At 37.8% G+C, this 27,905-nt stretch overlaps 1 protein-coding gene across 1 annotated transcript in view; it reads right to left on the minus strand.

Moving 5' to 3' along the window:
- The window catches only part of Gpc5 (glypican 5), a 646,525-nt gene that overhangs the window by 333,143 nt on the left and 285,477 nt on the right, over window positions 1-27,905 (minus strand). Inside the window, exon 5 of the mRNA XM_059274285.1 lies at window positions 21,186-21,311. Within this exon, the coding sequence (XP_059130268.1) occupies window positions 21,186-21,311 (126 nt within the window). The remainder of the gene's footprint in view (window positions 1-21,185; window positions 21,312-27,905) is intronic.

Raw genomic sequence — 27,905 nt, forward strand, 5'->3', positions numbered from 1 at the left:
AGGTTGGCATCTTTCTTCTCCCACATTCCTCTGCACAATGTTCTGTCTCACAACATGACCAGAAACAGTGAATCCAGAGGCCATAGTTGGAAATGTTTATAATTATGACCCAAATTAAACCTCCCCTCCTTTAAGCTGATTTTCTTGGGTATTTTGTTACAATGGGGAAACCAGGCTAACTAACTGAGTTTAAAAAGAGCCATTGTTATGGTATAAAGATTTGTCCAAAATTCATGAAATACAACTGCCATTGGAACAGCAATAAGAAGTTAAAACCTTTAAGAGACTTCTGTCATGAGTCCCTCCCTGATGAGTGGGACTAATGTCATTATAAAACAATACTATGGTTTTAATGTGCAATGTTCCCAACAGGCTCATATTTTAAATACTTAATCTCCAACTGTGGCACTGTTATGGGAAGCTGGGAAATTTCAGAAGTTGAATGCTAGCCTAAGAAGTTATGAATGGTTTTCAATGGTGATTTTAGTCACTTTCTGGTTTGAGATCTTAGCTTCTTGATTAGGGCCATGTGAAGAGGCAGGCAATTAAATCTTTTTTGTATATAATTTACCCTGTCTCAGTTACTCTAACATAATAACACAAACATAAATAAGACAAGATTGCTAGGAAAAATATTAGTTCTAATATTTGGTCTTTGACCCAAGTTACTGACACAGCTCTCCTAAGTCCTTTATAATGCCCTACATAGAAGCATCTAAGAGTCTTAAATACCTTGACATATCCTGAGTGATAGAAATTCCTTCTAGGAAAACACCAACCCAAGGAAGTTAGGTGTACCTATGAAAACACAGACAATAGATAACCCCACAGGAACAAATCCCAAAGAAGGGAAATACACATACACTACCACCAAAAGATAACAGGAATTAACAATCGCTGATCATTAATATCCCTTAATATCAATAGACTCAATTTGTCTATAAAAAGACACAGGCTAACAGAATGGATAAGAAAACAGGATCCATCCTTTTGCTGCATACAAGAAACACACCTCAACTTCAAAAACAGACACTATCTCCGAGTAAAAGGCTGGGGAAGGACTTTGCAATCAAATGGACTTAAGAAGTAAGCTGGTGTAGCTATCCTAATATCTAACAAATAGACTTCAAACTAAAATCAATCAAAAGGGATTTAGAAGGAATTTACATATTCATCACAGGAAAAATCCACCAAGATAAAGTATCAATTCTGAAAATTTATGCCCCAAATACAAAGGTACCCACATATGTAAAAGAAACAATATTAAAGCTTAAATTGCACATTAAATCCCACACATTAATAGTGGGAGACTTTAGCACTCCACTTCCACCAATAGATCTGCCAGACATAAACTTAACAGAGAAATAAGGGATCTAACAGATGTTATGACTCAAATGGACTTAACAGATATTTATAGAACATTCCAACCTAACACAAAAGAATATACCTTTCTCTCAGCACCCCATGGAACCTTCTCTAAAATCAACCACATACTTGGCCACAAAGCAAATCTCATTAGATACAAAAAGATTCAAATAACTTCCTGTATTTTATTGGACCACCATGGCTTAAAGTTAGATTTCAACAACAACAAAAATTATAGAAAGCCTACAATCTTATGGAAACTGAATAAAGTTCAACTGAATCACCAATGCATCAAGGAAGAAATAAAGAAATTAAAGATTTCCTAGAATTCAATGAAAATGAATGTATAACATACCCAAACTTATGAGACACTATGAAAGTAGTGCTAAGAGGAAAATTCATAGCACTAAATGTGCACATAAAGAAGTTGGAGAAATCTCACACTAGTGACTTAACAGCAAACCTGAAAGCTCTAGAACAAAAAGAAGCAAATTCATACAAGAGAAACAGATATCAGGAAATAATCAAATTGAGGACTGAAATCAATAAAATAGAAACAAAGAGAACAATACAAAGAATCAATGAAACGAAGAGTTGGTTCTTTGAGAAAATCAACAAGATAGACAAGCCCTTATCCAAACTAACCAAAAGGCAGAGAGAGCACATCCAAATTAACAAAATCAGAAATGAAAAGGAAGATAGGACAACAGACAACGAAGAAATCCAGAGAATCATCAGATCATACTTCAAAAACCTCTACTCCACAAAATTGGAAAATCTAAAAGAAATGGAAAATTTTCTGGACAGGAACCACATACCAAAATTAAATCAAGACCAGATAAACAATTTAAATAGATTTATAACACATAAGGAAATAGAATCAATCAATAAAAGTCTCCAACTAAAAAAAGCTTGGGACCAGGTGGTTTCAGCACAGAGTTGTACCAAAATTTCAAAGAAGAGCTAATACTAATACTCTTCAAATTGTTCCACACAGGAAACAAAAGGAACATTGCCAAACTCTTTCTATGAGGCTGCAGTTACCCTGATACCCAAACCACACAGAGATACAACAAAGAAAGAGAATTACATACCAATCTCCCTCATGAACATTGATGCAAAAATACTCAATAAAATGTTGCCTAACCTAATCCAACAACACATCAAAAAACTTATCCACCATGATCAAGTAGGTTTCATCCCAGAGTTGCAGGGATGGTTCAATATATGAAAATCTGTCAGTGTAATACACCATATAAAACAACTGAAAGAAAAAAAAATACATGATCATCTCATTAGATGATGAAAAAGCCTTTGACAAAATCCATCACCCCTACATGATAAAGGTCTTGGAGAGATCAGGAATACAAGGAACATACCTAAACTTAATAAAGGCAATTTACAGCAAGCTGACAGCCAACATCAAATTAAATGGAGAGAAACTCAAAGTGATTCCACTAAAATCAGGAACAAGGCTGTCCACTCTCTATGGGCTGTCCCATATCTGTTCAATATAGTACTCTAATTGACTCCAAAAATTCTACCAGGGAACTCCTGCAGTGTAGATGTAACCAAACTTCTTATTAAATAAGAAACACAGAACCAATGCAAAGAAGAAAGCCAAGAGGTCAGAGCTAAGAGCTAAAACCTTACCCTTCCTCCTGCAGTGGTCCTACCTCTCCGAACACACTACCCCTGTGTTAATGTCTTTATATAGTGTTCCTGTTCTGCCTTCTCATTGGTTGTAAACCCAACCACATGACCGCCTCCTCACGGCCTGTCTGTATAGGCCTCCAGGTTTTCCTTGCTTGGTATTGAGATTAAAGGCACGTGTGTCCAATAATGGCTGTATCCCTGAACACACAGAGACTTACCCAGCTCTGCATACCAAGTTCTGGGATTACAAGTGTACACCACCACTGCCCTGCTTTCCTATGGCTTGCTAATAGCTCTGACCCCCGGGCAACTTTATTTATTAACATACAAATAACATTTTAATACAAATAAAATATCACCATATTTCCCCTTTTCTATTTTAATAAAAAGGAAAAAAGAAAAAGCTTATAACTAACATAAGAAAAACTATATACAAAAGTACAATAACTATATACAATATATACAAGTAATAAATACCTAAACAATGTCTAGTTCATTTGTATTTGACAAATTCAGAGAAAAGAATTCCATTATCCTATTGTCTCTAATTCACTTTCTATCCTAATTAATCGTCAACTATAACTAACTAATCTTCAACTCCCTCAGAGACCCAAGAAGGAAATAGTATTAGCTAACAAAAAAAATAAAATAAAAACAGGAAGTATATGCAAGCAACTTCCAAAAAATTGTGAGTTGACAGAAACAGCCAGCTGCCTGGACAATCATCTGTGGTTTCTCCGCAGTGTTGGGGCATCATCTTCAGCCTATAGGCTTAGCGTATCTGACAGACTCATTTGTGAAGTAGAATGTACACAAGGTCAACAGTTCAACCTCACATTGGGTGAGAGCAGTCTATATACCAGAAATACCTGAATTCCACTAGTGTCATGTCATGATTCAGGATTTTAAATTCTGGAAATTGTTGATGTTTTTTGAATTCAGCTGTCCATTCTTCTTGGCTATGTGTGTATGTGGCTTCCTTTCAGCATCCTGTTCTTCTCCACATCCCTCTATTAAATGTCATTCTTCTGTTGAGAGGTGTGAGCTTAATTACTCTTCAAGAATAACTGTTTCAGCTACCTCCCCATTGCACATCAGAAGCCATCGGCCCACTGCCTGTTCAGCTGCCTTCGAAGAAAAGGGCACTGTACCTTTCCCAGATTGCGAAGGCCACTTCAGGGATGGTGCTATATTGTCCTGGCCTCAGAAGATGCCTTTTGATAAAGCCATAACCACACTTGTTTTCACAAGAATCACTAGTCCTTTGTTTCGTGTCCTGTCTGTCCTGTTTGTCAGCAGTTGATTCGAGGATACTTTGTTGTCCAGTGGCTAACTTTTGCTACAATGAAAGTTAACTCCAATTGCAGTTTTTTCAATGCCCATATTTTCTCTGAAGTAGATTGGTACTGTCAGGAGCTGACATGTCTCATAGTCATAACAAAAAAGAAAAATTTTCTAAGTTATTAAAACATTTTAAATGCCATATTCTGTAGATCTCTGAAGGGTTTGAAGATAACCTGTCTATCTAAAATATATCTACTCAATCTTGAAAACATACCTAATATAACTACAAGTTCTATTATAATGTCTAACTACTAACTTTCATTTCTTTATATCCTAATAGTTGGTAATAATAACATTCAAGGATTAGAAAATTGCATTTCATTGTTAAATGAATGGTACAATTAGAAATATACATATAGCATTTTCTAACAATCCAGTGTTTTCCCTTACCACATCTTCTGCATACTCCAGAAGGAAGGGGCATTCTGTTGACAGTGTTCCTTGAAGAAACATTATTTCTAGGAATGACCTGTTTACAATCCCTTTTCAAATGCCCTTGCTTTCCACATCCAAAACATCTAACATTGCTCAAACCTTTTGAAATTGCTTTTCCTACCCACATATCATCATGGTCATAAGCCTCAAGATTAACTGTATCTCTAATCCAATCTTCCAAAGGTGCAGATCTTGCCTTTAACGGCCTGATTATTCTTTTGCATGCTGCATTTGCATTCTCAAAGGCCAAAGATTCAAATATTATCTGACTAGCCTCTGAATTCGGGACCATTTTCTGTACTGCTGAAGTCAATCTTTGTAAGAAATCTGTGAAAGATTCTTTTGGGCCCTGTATAACCTTTGTAAATGACTCAGTTTTTTTTCCTGGTTCTTCAACTCTGTCCCATGCATTCAAAGCTGCCGTTCGACATAGAACTAGGGTTTGGACATCATATAAACATTGTGTTTCTACTGAAACATATTGGCCTTCTCCAATAAGCTGATCCTGACAGACTTGTATTCCGCTATCCCTCCATTGTTTTTCTATATTTTTAGCCTCATTATTGAACCACATTTTCCACTGGAGATGTTGTCCGGGTTCAAGAACAGCCTGTGCCAATTCCCGCCAGTCCTTTGGTATAATCCTATTACAAGTTGACCAGTTTTTAACATTTGCTTTACATATGGGGAGTGCATGCCATAAGATGCTATTGCCTCCTTAAATCTTCGTAAGTCTAACATTTTAATTGGAGCCCAAGTATTTTGTTCATTCTCTTCATCAGGTAGCTGCTGTACCGCTACCGGATAAATTAAGGGTGATTGTGTGAAAACTGGCTTTCTTTCTGTAACCTTATGATCCAATTTTGAAACAACTTCACTGTTTATTTCTTCTGTCTGAGTTTGAATTTCTCTATAATTCATTTTTACCAGTTTAATAGGTTTTTCTAAGACTGTTATCCTGGCACTTAAATTGACTATCTTTTTAAATAGTAAAATGAGGATAAAAAAAGTAATAAAGTGAATAATTCGATCAATATTAACCTTTTCATATAGTTGTTCCATTGTCAGAGTGCCTAAAATTTCAAACAAAGTCCAATTTTCTTCCAATGCACACATAAAGCCCATTTTTTTTTTAATGTAGAAAAAAAATTCTCTTTTAAATAGATATGTTAATTGACTTACCAAGTCTGGGTAGAACATTAGAATCCCAGGGAATTTCAAAACAGCTACCTGGTATTCGAGGTGTGAATCCAGAGAGAGAGAGAAAGAGAGAGAGAGAGAGAGAGAGAGAGAGAGAGAGAGAGAGAGAGAGTAAGAGAGAGAGAGAAAGCGTAGCCGCTTGAGCCGAGTCAAGCCTTGGCTTTACGGGTAGGGGCCCTATTCGGCAGGGCAAGCCTGAGTTGTTTGTAGCAGTTGCAAGTAGCTCCAGCTGCGGGTCAGTCAGGCCTGGGCCCGAGCTAGGCAGCCGGGCCGCCCAGGCCGGAAACCGGACCTGCCGCCAAGCCAAGCCAAGCGGTTTTTAATGGATTCTTGTCACGTTGAGCGCCAAATGTAGATGTAACCAACCTTCTTATTAAATAAGAAACACAGAACCAATGCAAAGAAGAAAGCCAAGAGGTCAGAGCTAAGAGCTAAAACCTTACCCTTCCTCCTGCAGTGGTCCTACCTCTCCGAACTCACTACCCCTGTGTTAATGTCTTTATATAGTGTTCCTGTTCTGCCTTCTCATTGGTTGTAAACCCAACCACATGACCGCCTCCTCACGGCCTGTCTGTATAGGCCTCCAGGTTTTCCTTGCTTGGTATTGAGATTAAAGGCACGTGTGTCCAATAATGGCTGTATCCCTGAACACACAGAGACTTACCCAGCTCTGCATACCAAGTTCTGGGATTACAAGTGTACACCACCACTGCCCTGCTTTCCTATGGCTTGCTAATAGCTCTGACCCCCGGGCAACTTTATTTATTAACATACAAATAACATTTTAATACAAATAAAATATCACCATACTGCAGATAATAAACATCTTCAGTAGTGTGGTGGGTTACAAGAGTAACTCAAAAAAATGAGTAGCTCTCCTATATACAAATGATAAATGGGCTGAGAAAGAAATCAGAGTGACATCACATTTGATAGTAGCCACAAATAATATACTTGTACAGCCCCTTTGGAAATCAGTATGGCCATTTCTCAGAAAACTGAGAATCAATCTCCCTCAAGACCCAGCTATACCACTCTTGGGCATATACCCAAGGAATGCTCTGTCATACCACAAGGACACATGCTCAAGTATGTTTATAGTAGCATTATTCATAATAGCCAGAAGATGGAAACAACCTATATGACCCTCAACTGAAGAATGGATAAAGAAAACGTGATACATATACACAATGGAGTATTACTCAGCAGTAAAAAATAATGACATCATTAAGTTTGCAGACAAATGGGTGGAACTAGAAAATAACATCCTGAATAAGGTAATTCAGACTCAGAAAGACAAACATGGTATGTACTCACTCATAAGTGGATGCTAGATATAAAGCAAAGAATAATCAGACCACAACCCACAGCTCCAGAGAAGCTAGCTATCAAGGAGGACCCTAAGAAAGAATCATAGATCACCCTGGGAAGGGGAAATAGATGAGACCTCCATGAGAAAACTAGGAGTGAGGGGGGTCAATAAAAGGTAGGGTATGGGGGATGAGAACATAAGGGAATGGGATGGTCAAGCTGGAACAGGTACTGAGTGGGAGGGCAATTAAAGAGATACCTTGATAGAAAGAGACATCATGGGGATAGGGACAAACCCGGTGCTAGGGGAGTTCCTAGGAATCTACAAGAGTGACCCCAGTTTAGATTACCAGCAATAGTTGAGAGGGTGCCTGAACTGGCTTACCCCAGTAATTAGATCAGTGAATACCCTAACTGATATCATAGAGCCTTCTTCCAATAACTGATGAAAGCAGATGCAGAGATCCACAGCCAAGCACCAGGCCAAGCTCCCGGAATCCAGTCTAAGAGAAGGAAGAGGGATTTTATGAGCAAGGGGCATCAAGATCACAATGGGGAAACCTACAGAGACAACCAAAGCAAGCTAGTTTGAACTTAAACTTTAGATCAACAGCTGTGGAGCCTCCATGGGACTGGACTAGGCTCTCTGCATAATTGAGACAATTGTGTAGCTTGGTCTGCTTAAGGGGTCCCCTGACAGTAGGATCAAGATCCATCCCTGGTACATGATCTGTCTTTTTGGAACCCACTACCTATGGTGAGACAGCTTGTACAACCTTGATGCAGTGGGGGAGAGCTTGGACCTGCCTCAACTGAATGTACCAGGCTCTGCTGACTCCTCATGGGAGGCCTTGCCTTCTCAGAAGTGGGATGGGTTGGGGGGAAGGCTAGGGGCATGGGAGGAAGGAAGAGAGAGGACCTGTGATTGGTATGTAAAATTAATAAAATAATTTCTTAATAAAAAATAATAAAAGGTAGGGTGTTATTAAAAAAATAAAAAAGAAAAGAAACTCCTATTAAGTAAAGAGACACTTGATAGCCTCTGCATGAGTGCTGGTCACCAGAAAGATCAAAGAATGATTAGCAACTTGGATTTTTCAGCTTTTCTCTTCGTGCTCCAGAGAATAGAGAGGAAATGTAAGAAAAATGACTCAGCTGATGATCAATGAACATTAATCATTGATTCATCATGCCTTCATGAAGCCTCCACCAATATCAAGACCTTTGTGTTCAGAGAACATTCAAGTTGCTGATTTCATGGAAGTGCAGGGAGCCCAGTGTGCTGAGGAGCATCCCATCTGGCCCTGGCTGCTATAGCCTGACGCTTAGTCTTGGCGGAGCCTTATCCCAGACAACCCTTTGTCCTGGGCATCAGTTCTCAGCTCTTCCTTTTAACTATTCTTGGATTGTTTCTATTTCCTGACTGAAAACAAGCAAAGCACTTCTGAATTCTGTAAGCTACTCTAGCAACTATGAAACCAAAGAATGTGACTATGAAAGTCATCAAAATGTAGCTACATCACACACAAGCTGTGGAGAACTTGCGAATCACTATTTGTGAATGACATCTGAAAGTAATACATTCTGTGGAGTAAGGCTCTCAACTTGTAGACTCTGTACTAATTCTTATTAGTGCCAGACTGAGCTGAATTGCAGGAGATGTAGCTGCTGTCTGAAAAGAGCTGGAGATGCTATTGATGTGTGAGAAGCCACTACCGTTGGTGTCAGAAGTGATCTGAGTTGAACATGCAGGCAGAAAGCTGTTTAGTGTTCACCCACTGCAGCTTGAAATGCCCAGGTACTTCTCAAAGCACCTAGAATGAAACACCAAGTACATCCCTGGCTGCAGTATCCTGATATTTAGCCCTTATAGAGTCTTAACCCAGAGAAACATTTGTCCTTTGTATATTTGCTCCTCACCCTTTGGATTTCCTTCTGTTCTGCAGACACATGAAGCATGAAACTCTCTCTACTTGGAGAAGTTGGGTCTTCCCATATGCTATCTTAAATGATCTCTTCATAGATGCTTTCCCCAGTGTTTACCTAACACAGCCTCTCCCTGACCCCAGCTCTGCAACACCAGCCCATGAGAACAGTTTCTCCTTCCTCACTGAAAACAGTGCTGGTGATTGTTAATTTTACTTGGTAACACACCTAGGATATTGTATTCACTGATTAGATATTTTTAAGTCTTCATATTGGTATAAAAGGCTATTTTCAGATTTGGTTATTGATTAAGCTTGTATACATGGACTAAAGCATTTTATCATTCACACAATGGAGAGGCCTCTGTCTTTCAGTAGAAATCTTGAGGGTAAAGGACTAAAGTCTCCAGAAAATTAAGAAATTCTACGTCGTGACTACCTTTAGACTTAAGATTGCACTATAGCTTCTGTCAGCTTGCTCATCTTTCCTGGGGATTTTGAAATAACTAGCTCCTGTAATGGTCTAAATATGTAGCCACACTGTTAGACTATCTCATATTTATTAGCAATCTGTTTCTGAAGCTTGGATTGTAAGTGTTCTCCAACAGTTCCTGTAGTCAATTCTTGATGCCCTAGTTTGTTGCCACTATGAGAAGCTAGGATCTTTAAGAGGTAGGGTGTAGCATGAATCTTAACAGGTCTTATTAATAAAAACAAACTCAGGGCCTGGTATTGGGGTGAATGCTAGAAGATCAGAGAAACAGAACAAGCCACAGCTTCCTCACCTCACTAATTCCTCAGCAGATCCTGTTTCCTCAGACTGGAAGCCTCTGAATCCTCATCCAAATGGATCTCAGCTGAACTGCTGCTCAAAAGCCTAAAAGCTTAACCAGCCAAATGCTTCTAGTTTCTGGTCTTCATGCCTTATATACCTTTCTGCTTCCTGCCATCACTTCCTGTGATTAAAGGCATGAGTCTTGCCAAGTAAACAAAGAAATAAAAGTATTTCAGAGTAGTATGGAGAAAATTAAAACTTCTGGACAATATAACACAAAATCATATTAATTGTACAAGCCAAAATATAAAGGGCAATATATTACTACTGCCACCTTTATTAATGTGGAAATAATTCTGCTATCAGGTGTTGCAAACTCTTTTTCCAACTTCTAACAAAGTTCACTTATTTTGAGAAATACATCAGAGGATAAAATCTGGGGACTTTAGCAATAAAATGTGCATATAACTGATGAGTTGTGCATATAAATTAAATGAGACTACAGTGGGATCTATTTGAAGAGGAAATATGAATGAATGACTACATTTCTGATATCTCTTCTTGTATGTATGTCTGTCTGTATGTATGTATGTATTTATATCCTCCCACATGTATATTATTTCTACCTTTGTGACTAGCAAGAAGTATTACTATATAGAAGATCTTTCTTGATATAAATAAGACCCAAGAATGGATCATTTTGTACCACATTCAGGTATAGGTTGGTCCCTGCTGATAGATGGAATGCATTGGCTATGCATCACTGACTAATAAATTTATGTACTATCATACAGAAATATAGGACCTAGTTTGAGCAAAAGTATTTTTATATGTTTTATTAAAAGAAACCATTTTGCAGGTATAATCTGAGTGTGACTATGAAGGATAAGTATGAAATCACTCTTACTGTAAAGCAGAACACTGGAACACTGTAAGATTACTGCTGTTTGCAATAACACAATCTGAGAGTCACATGTCAGGGTAGCTGTGATGAAAACCAGACCCCCAGGGAGAACAGCTTCTGTGTTACACAGACTGGAAAAGGCCCTTTAGGTTCCCACTTCAATGAACTCTTATCTCGCTTCCCTTTTTACCCTTCTCGAGTCACAGCCTCTGATAGAAGCATGTAATAAATTAAAAATAGTCTATTTGGATGGTGTCAGCACACAAGAAACAGTCGACACACCGTCATGGCTGGTATCCAACTCTATTATGTTCAGGACATTCTGTTTACAATATAGATTTCCCTGGGGAACTCAATGGGTGATGAGAAATGGCAATAGGTACATCTGCCTTAGAACTGTTCTGTTTTCCAGAACAATATGCTGGGTGGTGTGCTGGAGGTTTAGCATGACTTTGTGGTCAACTAATAGTTCAATATGATTAACACTAAGCCTAGCCAAAGATCGACTACTCCCAAACCCCTGCTTAGGAAATTTCCCCTTTTATCTCTGAATCTCTTTGTATTTTAATATTATTTCTCTCTTCAGAAAATTGATCCACTATATGGGTAAAAAGCATACCCTCTTTCCCCAAGCTGGAGTATTTGAGTAACTCTTAAAAACATATTTTCTCTACTTCTAGCCCTAGTAAAATAGTTTCCTATTTAGTACTTAGGAATGAATCATCTCTTACTCCAAGTCTTATATGTGCACTGTAATTACTTTTAGATTTTTTTTAATTTTAAATTATGTATATGCACATGTGTCTGGGTGGAGTATATGCATATAAATTGCCAAGGGAGGCCAAGAAGGGAGTCAGAGCCCCTGAAGTTAGAATTACATGGGTTTTTAATTGATCAGTATGGGTACTGGAACCCCAACTCAAATCTCCTGCAAAAACAGTGCACATTACTTACCGCCCTGGCATCTCCCAACCCCCTACTGTTTTTACTAATTGACAAACTATCCCTCACATATGTTGATATTTCCAAATAGTGTTATCCTGATATAGGATATAATTCATCCAATCATGGGAGCTCATAACAATAATTATGTTGACACTGAGGTAAATGAGCAGATCTTACTTAATCATAGTGCTATGACATCTATGCAATCTCTACTCTGTGGCAGCTAACATTCTGAATTGCTTATGTAAATACTTCAACAAATTTCACATATTAAATAGATATTTCAGCTACATTTTAAATATGTGAAAACTGTTATAAGTAAAAGTCAATGCATGTAAGAAGAGTTGTTGTGGGGCAAGGAGCACCAGAGCAATGGAGATAGTCAAAGTACATTGTATTCACACATGAGATTACAAAAAAAAAAAAATTTAAAACTTGAATAACTAATGAATGTGCCTAGAGGTTATTTGCAAGTGGCTACCAGCTGTGAATACTGACAGCTTCTTTCTGAATGAATGGGTGCACTACAACGAAGGAAGGAAGGAAGCAGTTTGTCTTTAAGTGGTGAGGACGAGCTAGTGAAGCTGATGTGAAAAGAGCATAGAGGAGGAATACGTAATCTGAGCAATTACAGCAGTGAGAATGCTGCTTGGAAGCCCCCAGCTCTCCCCATTTCATTCAAGGGTAGACGTACTCCCATTCGCTTTCATGCTTCCAAGTCTACAGAGTAAAGAAATCCACAAACTGTAAAGATCTTGTGAATTACAGTTAGGTCTGACCACCAATTGTCTCCTCTGTCTCCTGATCTCTGTGAAAGATGGCATCCAATTGATAGTTTCCATCTCCAATTTTCTATCCCAGTTTCTAGAATATTGTGTGGACAGAGCAGATACTTAACAATGTTGATTTATTATGTCTTCCCACATTTTAATTATTTTTATATTATAATTTATTATCTACTCATATTCTATATATTTATATTAAATGGATGAGTGAAAACCCTTTTTAATTAAGTACTCTGAACAGCCTCGATCAATAGGATATCTCTTATTTGAAGTAATATGAGAATGTTTCTTTTATTTTAGAATCTGCTTTTATTTAGAATCTGCTTTGCTATGTACATACGTTGAGCATGCTTTTGACCTGTTTTTACATTTTAAGTTCTCCAAATATTAGGGCTGTATCTTGTCTAACTTAATATTCTATTCAATGTGCAATGTTATTACCTTCACAAGGAAAGTAGTTTTCTGATCCCCACTACCACCTCCAAACACTCTTAACATACTACTATTCTGTGTTCATTGCATCAGAGAACAAGAGAATGCATGGCCTATGGTCTTTCGCCTCCCATGGTCAGGTGGAATCCACGACAGGTAACATACAACTTTGGTCCCACAGCTTGACATCACCTTAACTGTACAAAAGTTTAGGCTCAAGACCAAATGAGAAAACTTCTTTGAAGAAATACTGTTGGACTACTATGGCACTCCTCTATTTATTCATGCAAGGTGAAAGAGAGTTGAGTGAGGGTTCCCTAGATAATTCACACAAGCAGCAGAAGCCCAACTAGTAACAGAGAAAGAAACACAACTCAGGCCAGCCTCTCACCCAAACCAGAGGTGGTGAGGAAAGGATTCCTTCTTTTCTACGGCAGATCATGGGGGAGAAAAGAAACCTCACAATCCTCTGATCACAAAGTTTCCTGAGATGCACCATGAGATAGAGAAGTGAGAGGAAACAATGTCTTGAGCACACTGAGGCACCCTGAAGCTTTTAATTCCTGCCAGCCAGGAGCATCAATGAAAATATCACAAATTTACCAGTCATAGAAGGTAGTCTCCTTTCTTACCTCTTCTCATTTTTACTTCATTTTTCCAAACTAAAATCTCCCAGCTCCAAAATGCCCAAGTAGATATGGGGAGTCAGAAGCACATGGTGAATTAGTATCGTTCCAGTTTGACACACAGTCTAGAAATTGTCCACATCCACTACATGCCTCCTAGATTCATCAGCACTTAACTGGGCAAGAGTGTGAACAAACGCATTGAATACATTTCAGATTTTCAAATGTTAAGTAGGGCTGGGTCCTTCCACTGCGGAATTTACACTGCTTATAATTATGACTAATTGATAACCAAACATTCTTCAGGCACCAATAGTGATTTAAAAGATCCTAAAATTGGTTTTATTCCAATGGCAAGGCATGAAATGATTTCTAGTGGATTTAGTGCTACTGTTTCTATTTTCACCTCTTAGAATACAGCTCTCTGAGAATAATGATGAACCCTTAACAAGAGACAACTGAATATCAAGCGAGCAAGCCCCAACATCTCCTGTAGTATTTTCTATGAACCCTTAAACAATAGAATGGTCACTCCAGGGACTACAGTTTAAAGAAAAATAAAATCCTAGTAAGAAAGAATTCAAGAATAAGACAACTAGAGGCTGGCTGCTGTGTGAGATAGTCTACAGCTGAGTGTGCTACAAATTTATTCCCTATTTGTTGCAAACTTCACATATCAGATGCACCTATATGCATCCAGTCAGATGCACCTATATGCATCCAGTGGGACTCAAAATGCAGACTCTGCATGTCGTGACTCCGCATATAGCATATTTAAAGCCATACTTTTCATTTCTATCATTCAAGAGTGGGCATGTCTCAGCTATCCCCTTACAAAACATTATACATTCAGACTTCATACATTTTTCAAAGATGTATTTCCGTTTTATTTGCAAGAGTGTTTGCATTCATGGATGTATGTCATCACGTGTATACCTTGGAGGCCAGAAGGGATCCTCTAGAACTAGAATTACAGAGGTGGTGAGCTGCAGTGTGGGTTCTGGGAACTGAATCTGGGTCTTCTGCAAGATTAGTAATTGCTCTTAACCATTAAGCCACCTCTCTAACATGTGAATTCAGAAATTTGTGGGGTTTTTTTATACATCCCCAACACTACACCCTCATCGCTTTGTTAGGATGATGCTGACTAATATGCTTTAACCCAACACATTTGAAATTAGAAGAGCTCTCTGGACTTTGGTTTCACAATGTCAATGAAGTATATTCTGGGATATTTTGCTGTTAAGCCAAAGAAAAACAGAAAACAGCACTCAGAGCTAGAGGAAGGTAGGCAATTTTAGGATTCGTACCTCTTCTTCTATACTGTCAGGTGCTCAACCTCACTTAGGAGCCTACTGTCAACAGCCTATCATCAAGGCTACTTCCTAGTCTAAATCTTAGTGTGCTGTACCATTTATGGCAGTGGTTCTCAATCTGTGGCTTGAGATCCCTTTGAGGCTCAAACGACCCTTTCACAGAGGTCTCCTAAGACCATCGGAAAACAGATATTTACATTGTATTTGTAACAGTAGCAAAGTTACAGCAATGAAATAGCAATGAAAATAATTTTATGTTTTGGGGTTCCCACAACAGGAGGAACTGTGTTAAAAGGTTGCAGCATTAGGAGGGTTGAACCACTAAATTATGGACTTAACTTCCCTATAGTTCTGTTATCTTCAGAAAATCACTCATGTATACTCAATGATATTAATCATTTCCAACCTCCATTAATACAAAGACTTCACTCTAAAATAAATTAGAACAGAAGAAAGAAATGATATATAAATGTAAAAGGCTTTATAGGTAGCGCAGCCAATTAGAGGTTCAACACAGATTAGGGAGTTGATTCCACTAAAGCATGCTGCAATGAAAGCAGGAGTCTGGCTAAGTGGAATGCATAGTTACCTGGAGAAAAGAATTTAGTTGGAAATTACTCTTTTTAATAGTGGACTTTTCACCCTCTGTAGTAGATTTCTGAGATAAAAAGCCCACAAATCCCATTTTTAACATCCTCTAGTTCTCAACCAATTATATTGTGGCATGAGTATGAAAAAACTGGGGATGAGGCAGGATTGAATGCAGGCAATGAATACAAGCTATGAAAGAGGATATAAAGTTAATTTTTTTCTAGTTCTCACTCATGGATTTTTGGATTTTTGGTGATGAGTAAATTCATAAAATATATTCAATAATGAAGTATATAACCTGATATGAAACTTCCCAGTGTCCATTCTGAATGGCTACTACTCTGAAGTTCACTGAGTTGTACAGTTTTTCATCTGGCTAATTTCAGTGTATGAGGGGTTTTGTTTGTTTGTTTGTTCATTTTGTTTTGTTTTTTAATGGGGTTAGGGAGAAACTTGGTACTAGGGAAGTTCCCAGGAATTCACAAGGATGACCCCAGCTAAGACTCCTAGCAATAGTGGAGAGGCTGCCCAAACTGGCCTTCCCCTGTAATCAGATTGGTGACTACCCTAATTGTCATCATCACCCAGTAACTGATCGGAGCAGATGCAGAGATCCACAGCTAAGCACTGGGCTAAGCTCCTGAAATCTGGTTGAAAAAAGGGAGGAAGGATTATATAAGCAAGAGGGGTCAAGATCATGATGGGGAAAACCACATAGACAGCTGACCCAAGCTTGTGGGAGCTCACAGACTCCGAACTGACAGCTGGGGAACCTTCATGGGACCGAACTAGGCCCTCTGAATGTGGGTGACAGTTGTGTGGCTTGATCTGTTTGTGGGGCCTCTGGCAGTGGGACCAGGATTTATCCCTAGTGCATGAACTGGCATTTTGGAGTCCATTCCCTATGATGGAATACCTTACTCAGCCTTCATGCAAGGGGGAAGGGCTGGGTCCTGCCTCATTTTGGCATGACAGACTTTGTTGACTCCCCAAGGGAGGCCTTACCCTCACTGAGAAGTGGATGGGGTGTGGGGTCGGGGTGGGAGACAGTGGGGGGAGTAGGAGAAGGGAGGGGAACTGTGGTCGGTATGTAAAATGAAAAAAAATTAAGTAAAAAAAGAAAGTTTTAAATTGTCCAAGGAAAAGTGTATTTTGGCAATATTTACAACTCTAACAGGACAGGTACCATACACAGTGGACAGCAACTGGCAGCAGTCAGGCATCAAGTCACAAGGAATATTGTGACCTGCAAACCCAGGATGTAGGAGAAGCAAGTGGTTAGTACATGATCCGTTCAGAGCCATGGAGAGCAGGTTGCCTTCAAATGAAGGTCCTAACATGAGAACTAGACCACTCGCTTTGTAAGAATAGGAGAAACACAATTAAATGCTGTAGGATCAGAAAGAACAAAAGATTAAAAGCAAAATCGCTTTCCCGTTAGCTGTTGCGTGAAAGTGAGGAAAAGGAAATTACTGCTGAGAAAAGAGTCCTCGCTGGAGGAGAGAATGGTAATAGCTGAGTACAAAGTTAGGGGAGCTAACATTGGTCTGTCTTTATTTGATTTTAAAGTCCTGGTCATAATCATTTAAGGAAATGATTACCTTATCATAAGAACTAGAGAGAAAAAATTGAATTGTGCCAGAAGCATTAGAGAACATTAATTAAATGAAGATAAAGTAGAAATGATGTGGCTTATTAATTTTACTAGAGTAGTTAACAGCTCCTAGCTGTTTCCAGGGCTAATGTAGAGATCCTGAATTCCTGGGTATCTGGGGAGAGTTACTAGATTTTCTGTCTGTTAATAACAGGGGATGCAAGCCCTGGTAATTAACGGGGCTGTCACCTAAACTTCACTGCCCAGAGGGAAGTGAATCACTGAACAATCAATTTACAATCCCAGATAACTGAGAACAGAATGGGGACCGGCATGCCTTCCAGAGAACAATTTTGTTTCAAGATAATGAAAGTGGGCTGGAGAAGATGGACCTTCAGAGATGCAGATTAGAGATTGCAGCAGCTGATCAGTTTCATCTCCAATCAGGAGCTTGACCTTTGACCTCAGTGTTATAGGAGAGTATAAGACACTCTTATTAGAGTTAAAATAGACTTTGTTTAGAGACAAAACTCTCCTTACACTACAGATATTTGAGACATTTTCTTTCATTGACAAGGAGCTCCAGGTCTCCTGCTTTTACCCAATTTCACAGACTCTGATGACACAGAAGCATCTCTACGCTAAGCCTCTGGAGCAGCACAGCTGTGCACATGAATAATCTTATCAGTCACCTCCTAACAAATGCCTGCCGGAGAAGAAACACAGCCAATGTAATCACTCCAGTCTTACCACAAATGATAAAAATCAATCTTGGCAACCAATTTGGTGTGTTGATGTTTTTGGCATTGTATCTCCAGGATGGATGTGATGGTATTATAACCTACTATAAAAAGGATAATAGTTTTCACCCCTAAATATGACACACATTCACTTGGTTTCAATTTTCTGAAAATTGAATGGCATTATTTGTTTTAAATAATGGTATGTTTCTAAAATGAGTGTCTAATGCAAAGTCTGCCTACATTTTTTCACTGTGGCTCTTGCTATATTTTTTTACTAAAGAAAAATTAGTTTAGAAAATAGCATTTCTATAAAATACTGAGTCCAGATAATTGATATTAGGTTAATTCAGGAGTTCAATATTAAAATGCATATATCAGTATCTTAACAAAAATGTCACAAAACTATTATGAAACTATAAATTAGAAATTTCAAGCTATTAATAACACTTCTTGTAAAGTGAATTTTTAATTTTCATAAGAAAAGGAATAAAAAAACACTAGTGATCCAATGAAAAACCACAGTGAATACAGCATAAGCAATTAACTAGATTGCAAAGATATCTAGATTTTAAGCATTGAGTTTGCATTGACAAAACGTTGTTGCTCAACTAATCAAGATCAAAGTTTTGAAACGCATCTTAACAACTTTAAATATTGCTGTCATTTATTGCTTTGCACAAATGATACTTGAAAAGACCCAAAAAGCATCTTTTAGCAACATTCAACAAATGCAGAAAAAAAATGTAGAAACAATCTGGGTCAAGAGTTGTTGCTTAAAGCAGTCGAAGCAAACTGTAAAAATGGTATTTTTTTGTGGGAAATAATATAGGGCTGGTTCTCCTAAGGTCATGGTACTATAAAGATATTTAGAAAGAAGTAGAAAGTTTTCATAATTTTGAAACATAGACATTTTAAGACTTAATTATTTATCGTGATGCATCCTGAACCCTTGAAAAAAATTTAAAATCCAAGTTCAATATTAACTCAAAGTAACATCTGAGACATTTGTAGTTGTTTTGGACTCTGTATATTATATTGTTTCAATTGTGTGTATGATAAAAATCTTGATTCAAAAAAAAATCGTTGTTGCTATAAATTTACTTCAAGAACTGACTGAGTCATGATTGAAAATACAATATTAAGTCAAGCATGTTAAAAAGGTAAGGTACACATGAAAATCAATATTCACAAGACAAAACATACAGACCAACACATTTACTTTAGTACATTAGCGTTGTCTTGTGAGAATTAAATGACCCAGCACTTAAAGTTCTTTGCTCACTACCTTAAAATAAAATGACTAAAATGTGTACACTAACAATGGAAGTTAGGAGCAAAAACGTTGGCTACATAAAAATGTAGCAGGAATAGACTTGGGAGCCATAGGAAACAAAATATCCCAAAAGAAGGTGAAGGTGTCCACAGAGGCATTGAGTTTGGAAGAATGATTTCAGCATGTTAAGGGTACAGTGAGGTTTGTTCTCCTCAGCTGGAGTCTCTCTGCACTTGGCCCTTCTAAACAGGGTAAACAGTAATCAGAAGTCCTCAGAAGTATGGGGAAGGAAGGGATAAACAAAGGAGATAAAGACCCAGAATTACTTTGCTCTACAAATGCAGACATTCTTCATGGAGAACTCTACGTAAAGATGTGGCTTCTCAATTCAAATACAAAAGTCATTAAGGGTTACATTGAGTAAAGAAATTGTGTCATGTGAGTTTAAATTATTTTCTATCCAAAAACTTGTTAAATCATTGGCTTCTCCTATTACATAAATCTCAAACAAATGCCAAAAAAATTACACAAATTGAACATAAATACTTACAAATGAAGATTTTGAAAACATAATATAATATAATATATTAAACACATTTGCATCAAATGCTTAATCTTTCATTTATAATCATGGGATTTTCAATCATCTTTGTTAGAAATATTGTCAATAAACAGAGTTCACTTCAATTTGAATAATAAGCAGAGAAAATTATAATTCAAAGTAGAAATTAGTATGATCTTAGAAGGAAAATTCATATAGACAGAACTATTTTACCCACTCAGTTGAATATTATGACTTCTTTAAATAAGTGGAAATAAACATTTAAAAATATAGTCCAATACCCAAAGAGCATAATAAAAAACATTTTAGTCAGATTACCAAATACTTTATTACAATTTACAGTTTTTATTTTCAAAGTCATTTTCTATGACTATTTATAATCTCTGATTTATTAACTATAAGATTATAGTTAATCTTAGATGTAGCTTCTAAGTATAACTATGATCACCTAGAAACTTTGTAAAAAAATTATTACAGACATCTGTATTTAAAGTGTACTGCCATATGTATTTATCAGAGTAACTTAATTTGCTAGATGATTTTTGTTGTTGTTTTATTTTGAACTATTTTACATTTGGACTGCAGTTCCTCCTCCTTCCTCTCCTCCTAGTCCCTCCCTCCCAATATCTCTTCTGTCCCCTCCATCCCTACCCACTCTTCCTTCAGTTCTTTTCAGAAAAGGGCAGAGCTCCCATGAATATTGACAAAATATAGCTCATCAAGTTGTAGTAAGATCACCCTGAACAAGCCCCATTTCATCTGATCTTGGAAGCTAAGCAAGGTCAGGCCTGGTTAGTACTTAAATGGTAGCTAGACGATTTTAAATGAACATGTCCTTGTTATAACTAAGCCATCAGATACCAACCACATGGAATTGGCATGTAAGGGAGTAGACATGGTATCTTTTTTACCAAATACCTGCAAATAAAGTTAATTTCCAGAGATTCAAATATACCTTTTAAGGGTTCAAATCCTACACAGGGAGTGTATGAATGAAAAGTGTATTTTATCTTATGCTTCAGAAGTACTCTTCTCTCTATAGATGCCCTCTCTCAATCTTATCTTTGCATGGGTATTCAAGTTTCAGTGAGTTTCCTCACAATCTAATATTCACAAAGTTACAAAATAAGATATTTATTAAGATATTTAATAAGATACTTATTAAATCAACTAGACAGAAGGTAACAATTTCAAGAATGGAGCTGTGTGTAAACTGGACAGGTGGACATAAAGAAAACTTTAAATCAACACGTGGTGCCCTCAGAGTGAAATGGTAAGAAGGATTGGAATAATCTAGGAAACTGAAAAGGAGGATTAGCCTCTATGTTATAAACTAGCAACAGTTAAGTATCCATTATAGTTCCAGCAGAAGACAGCTAGGAAGAAAGTTATACCTAACTTACCTTTTCACTACATCCTCCCCATTCCAACAGGGTCTTCCTTCAGCAGCAGCTAATTCAGTAATGCAAAGCTGATCAGCCAGGCCACCGTAGAAAGACCTGTGCAGTCTAAGGCTGTTGATGAATTCTCTGGATGAAAAAAAAAAGTTTTTAAACCCATAGAGAAGATCTAAATAACTATTACTACAAACACCTTATAGAATGCTATACTTTACTAATTGATTTTTATATATTTAAGATATTTTTATAGCAACCAGTAAAATCATTATTTTATAAAAGAATGTCATGTTAATATTTAACTTTATTTTTGGAATAGAAAAATTTCACTGGCTATGAATCTTAAAGATAAAGGGTTTTAGATACCATGTACCTACAGGCACACACTCCACTTCATTCAGTCTCCCTAAATCCCTCTCTTGCTATTGGCATCTAAACACAGAGACACAATTATTTTCTGTTCTATGTGGAAGACATCTGGCTTACACCATGCTTATGAATTGCCTATTGAATAAAGGTTTATTCAACTTGTCTCATGTTTCTGAGTCTTTGGTAACAAGGAATATAAAGTAGTAAGTTTTTATTATACATGACTCTAAGTCCTAGACATAAAATATTTCAGAAGTACTAAAGTAAAATTTAATAGAATGAAGAATGTTTAGTGTATCAACTAAGGTTTTTTTTTTTTTCACTTTCTATTTTTCATGCCTCTGAGGATTACAGAAGGGAAAATGCAATGATAATGAAGAATTTTGCATTTTTTTGCTTAGAAGGCAATGACATTTAAGTTTTGAAATCAGGACCTGGAAGGACAAAGAATGCTTGCTTAGCAAATTCAAATGCCAGTGTACAGATATCCAGAATCTATGGAGGAGGATACAATGTGGCTTTCACACCTCCCATGTATAGTGTGCATGTGTACATTTACACCTGCACATTAATGTACACTCACATACATGCAAACACTAATACACACATGAACATGCACACTCACAAAATTAATGTGTGAAGTAAGAATTTTAAGATAATTTCTAACTAAGGTCACTGAGGTGACATCATTGACTGATACACACAAGGAAGGAAGAAACAGCATTTCCTAGTGTCTCACCCAATACTTTCAACTACTCTTATCCTGTCCAGTGTTTTCATCTTTCCTGATACTCTCTCTAGCCTAGTGTGTGTGTGTGTGTATGTGTGTGTGTGTGTGTGTGTGTGTGTGTGTGTGTGTGTGTGTGTAATGTTCTCATTATATTTTGCAGTTTCTTATCTTTCTCCCTGCTCTAGATAAAATAGTCAAGTAGGCAGGGGTTCTTCTGTTTGCTTGTTTTGTTTTATTTATTGCTTTAGATCTGAGGGTAATGATGGCGAAAGAGAGTAGATCTAATTAACAGTCATCAGAGTAATAAATGACCAAAGACCAAAGAATTAGTGTTTGGTTTGATATTTTGTGAGATGCCCATCTTGAGAATCAAGTCAAATGCTACTTTTCAAACTTCATGAGTGTAAACATCATCTACAAATATTGCCACCATTGAGATGTAGACATAATAACTCCAAAAAGGGACCAAAATTCTGTATTTCACACAAAGGCTGGCCAATGCTTTTGATGCTACTGGTTCAAGAGTCATGAGTGTAACACACTATGCTCTTAAATATTGGACTTGAGACCTTGACAGACTAGTGATGTCTGGTTCTTCAACCAGGGAGGTGGTGAGCAGAGCCATGGATATTAGGGGAATTTCACAGAGAATCCCTATGCATTCAGAAAAATGTCAAAGGTACTCAAAATAAAGGGGGCGGGGGTGAAAGGAAAGTCACAAAGTCATGCAAACAAAAGACTGAGGGGAACTGAAGTCAGCAAATTGCTCACAGTATGAAGGACTGTGCCAGTCAGTTAAACATGGCGACTAAATTGCTGTGGACTAAAGTTTGCTCCACCCTCAAACAATACACTGCTGTTGCTCTTGGTTGTCCACTGCAGCTAGATGCTAAGGTCCTATTTTAGAAGAGAATACATGCTACTGTTTCAGGACATATAGAAATCAAGCTGGAAATGACTGACATAGAAACTTCCTCCCTACTTGGTTCCTCTCAAAGTGGCAGAATGTAATATGCAGGCCATTGAGGAAGGGGAATCTACAATAAATTTAGTAAGATATGGACCTTGCAAGTTAAATACTGGCCTCCCAGGTAAACTGTGCTAACTGGTACAGTGAAGTCATGACAGTTATAACTGCCTTTTCAGTGGATTTAAGGGTCCCTCCACAGTAGAAAATTTTGTCTGGTTGTGTAAATGTAGTCCAAATCCCAGAACCAGCAAGGCTCTGTATAGTGACCTACTGTGGTTATTTTGCATAATAAATATGGTGCCCAAATTGCCCTCTAAACATTTATATTTATACATATAGATTAGAGTTATTTTCAACGTTGGCCAGAGAAGCATCTTTTTTGCAATGTTCAATAGTCAATGCAGAATCTTATAACTAAAAAAAGGGCTGAAGCCCTAAATGGGACATTTGTTTGAAACTTCCAATGCTCAGAGAACATTGCAAAAAAGAAAGTAGAAATAAATGTAACAGTTTAAGATGGAGAGGATGGAAAAATGCTGCTGTCATCTAGATGTGACATGACTGTGATACGCATGAACTCACTACTCTAAGGTTATCTGAAAAAGCCTTATACATAAGATCAAGACAATCAACATTCAAGCCTGGATGGGAGAGAGGCATATAAGGCTCCACCCATAACTGATACCTGAGGAGGCATTGGCAACCGAGATCTGCTGGTAGAAGGGAGTCATTTTCCTGTGGCCATGGCATCCAGCCTCTGGTAAGCTGCCCATGCCCCAGTGGTTGGTCCCACACTCACAAGTATATAGACAACGCTAACTGGACTCTGAGTTTTGTTGTTGTTTTTTTAATTTTTTAAGGAGGAATAGCATATAATGTGGGGACTGTATTGGGAGATGTTTGGGGGAAGAGGATAGGAAAATTGGGTTTGATATTGTCTTAGTTACTGTTCTGTTGCTATGTGAGACACCATGACCAAAGCAACTTATGGAAGTGTTTAACTTGGGTTTATGATTTCAAAGGGTTAGAATATGTGATGGCAGAGCACAGATATTGTGGGAGAACACCTGAGACCTTCTGACTCACAAGCAAAAGGCAGAGTGACAGACAGACAGTGACTTGAATCTTTTGAAATCTCAGAGCCTGTACCCAGTAAGGCCACCTGCTCCAACAAGGTCACATCTCCTAATCTTTCACAAACTGTTAGATGAACTGCAGACCAAATATTCAAGACATGAAGCTATGAGGGCTATTCTCTGCTGTGGGATGGTCTGTATGTCAAATGTGTTGTTGATTGGTCAATAAATAAATCACTGATTGGCCAGTGGCCAGGCAGGAAGTATAGGCGGGACTAACAGAGAGGAGAATTGAGAGAACAGGAAGCTGGGTGAGAGAGACACTGCCAGCCGCCATGATGACAAACAGCATGTGAAGATGCCAGTAAGCCACGAGCCTTGTGGCAAGGTATAGATTTATGGAAATGGATTAATTTAAGCTTTAAGAACAGTTAGCAAGAAGCCTGCCATGGCCATACAGTTTGTAACCAATATAAGTCTCTGTGTTTACTTGGTTGGGTCTGAGCGGCTGTGGGACTGGCAGGTGAGAGAGATTTGTCCTGACTGTGGGCCAGGCATGAAAACTATAGCTACAAATGGCGCCCAACGTGGGGCAAGAGTTTCCATCTAAAACTTAAGTAAAAAGATTCTAAAACAGAGCTAAAAACAGCTCCTAGTTGTCTCTTTCAAGCTAGCGGCAGCCTGCATGTTTGAGCTACTATGGCGAGTTCCTGGCGTGCATACTCGACCTGCAGTATGGTGGGAATGAGGCCTCTGCAAGTGGCACATTAAGCTGTGTGGTGGATTTAGCCTTTGCTAGTACAAAAAAAAAAAAAAAAAAAAAGAGGTTTCTGGGCTACACGCTGCTTTGATAGAAATATAGACCCACTATTTCTGAGAGTTGATGGCTCCCAGAGCTGGCAGAAAACGTACCACTGCCATGTTGGGAAGCTGAAGTCGGTGGAGCCAGCAGCCATAGCACCAGCACCGTTTCAGGCTTAGAAGGCTACAGTTTAAAGCAGTAGGCTCAAGCTAATATAAAAAATAAGCCACGTAAAGATGGCTACCACACAGAGAATCTGGATTATGTTCTCTTTGATATTCATAAAGCTGTTGAGTTATGCCAAAATGTATATTTTAAAGATACCTTGACTTCAAAATTTGGATGTAAGGATATGTTGCTTTGGAAAGGAGGCTCTGCTTTTGTTTCTACAGAAAGCCAGAGGCTATAGATTTGTTCCAGATTAAGATACATCAGGTTTGACCAGCCAAGACCACCTGAAAGGTCTCCAGTGACACTATGGCCCAGATGATCCAACATCTAGAATGGTTTGAAGGCAACTGGCTCAGACAATACAGCCTCATGGACTATTCCATAATCCTAAAATTTTCTTTGTGTCCCCATAAGATACAGTGCCCCCCTCCAGCAGGAAGTAGTAAGAAAAGCTACACCCAAATATACCAAGCTGACTTTGGAGATGTATAAAGGTTAAACCTTCCTTTTTAAGAAAAGAAAAGGGGAAGTGCTGTGGGATGGTCTGTATGTCAAATGTGTTGCTGATTGGTCAATAAATAAGTCACTGATTGGTCAGTGGCCAGGCAGGAAGTATAGGCGGGACTAACAGAGAGGAGAACTGAGAGAACAGGAAGCTGGGTGAGAGAGACACTGCCAGCCGCCATGATGACAAACAGCATGTGAAGATGCCAGTAAGCCACGAGCCTTGTGGCAAGGTATAGATTTATGGAAATGGATTAATTTAAGCTTTAAGAACAGTTAGCAAGAAGCCTGCCATGGCCATACAGTTTGTAACCAATATAAGTCTCTGTGTTTACTTGGTCAGGTCTGAGAGGCTGTGGGACTGGCAGGTGAGAGAGATTTGTCCTGACTGTGGGCAAGGCAGGAAAACTATAGCTACAATTCTCATTCAAACCACCAAAGATATAATCAAGATATATTGTATGTGTATGAAATTGTCAAATAATAAATAATACTATTCTAAAATATAGTTTCACTAAGGTTCTACAAGGGTCTACATTAGGTACAAGTGTGATTGAGTTGTTTGGAAATAAGTAATAGACAGAGAGTAGTCAAAAAGACTTATCAGCTGCAACATAACCAATTGATTTTGGTCCTTGTGCTTGGAAGGTGAAATGTAGCCCATAGTCTCACATTTGAACACTTGTTTTCAAAAACCGTGGTGTTTTACGGGGAGGTCATGAAAACTTTGGGAGATACAATCTTACTAGTGGAAGTGAGTCACTGGGGGTGGTCCTTGAGAATTAATAGCTGGCCACACTTTCTGTTCATTCTTCAGTCCATGAGTATGGATGCAATGTGACTAGCCAGGTTCCTGTTCCTGGTGCATGCCTTCCCTACCATGATATACTGTATCCCTCTGGAAATATAAGCCAAAATAAAGTATTTTTTACTTAAGTTGCTTCTGAAAGGGTATTTTTATCACCTAAACAATAAAGTAATCCCTATCTTCCTTTCCAGCTCAGTGCTAAGACATGTGATTCCACTTCTAGTTAACATGAAATATTTCAATAAAAGAAATATTATATTCTTGAAAACTATTCTACATCTAAATTGATATAGGCATGGCTAATCCATATATTTACTTTTCTACCATCATGAAGATGATATCCTTTAAATTTGGAAGCATAATAAATGCAGGAAAAAGTTAAAAAGCTTTTGCTAATTATCCTACAGTAATTATGTTACTTATGTAAGTTTTTCAACTTGGCCTGGAAACATCATTGAAATATAGAAATCATATATAATTCATATGAGGAATTGAATTGCAATATTTAAAAGGATATGGGAAAGTGTTCCTTGTCTGAATGTTTTTTCAAAGTATCATCTACCAGGTCCATATAAAAATGTATAAATTCAGGCTTCAAACTTAACAGATGGGCCATGCCTCTTAATTTTGTCCCTTCTCTTTCCCTTCAATTCCTTTTCTAAGCTACACTGAGAAGCAATACTGAAAATCATGAATACCATTTTTGATGCTTTGAAATACAAAGTAATTTAGATAAAAATGTCTTACGATGGCCAGGACCTCTTTACTTTCACCCTGTAGCCTCATTCCATGCTCATTCTTGCTTCTAGTCCCACACTCCAGCCAAAAGTCACATTTTTATTGAACTATTGCATAAAATATATCTGTATTACTTTAACAAAATTTCTGCTTAGCATATTCATTTCCTCCACTTAGTTTTTCCTTCTACATCACTCTATTCATCATTCTTCAAAGTCTCATTTAAATTTGTCCTCCTCTCTTCTTTCCTCATTGATCTATGCAGTGTCTATGGGTTCTTCCTGTTTCTCATCCATGTGTTCTTAATAGTCCCTGTCCTACAGTTGTTTCTACTCTGTAAATCTGCCTCCTCTAATGGAGGGTTCTTCTCTCACAGCAAAAGCTCTACCTTGTCTATCATTTGTACTGAGGATTTGATCATCATTTATACCCAACAGATGTTCAAATGCTTGATAAATCAGCCCTTGGTGATGTCTTAGTTTTTTTTATAGTTTCCAGAATTGAAAATTAGTACAATATGCTTTTTTAAATGATGGTATTGTTCAGCTCTTAAACTGA

Source organism: Peromyscus eremicus, chromosome 9 (assembly GCF_949786415.1).
Source record: "Peromyscus eremicus chromosome 9, PerEre_H2_v1, whole genome shotgun sequence".
Classification (NCBI taxonomy): domain Eukaryota; kingdom Metazoa; phylum Chordata; class Mammalia; order Rodentia; family Cricetidae; genus Peromyscus; species Peromyscus eremicus.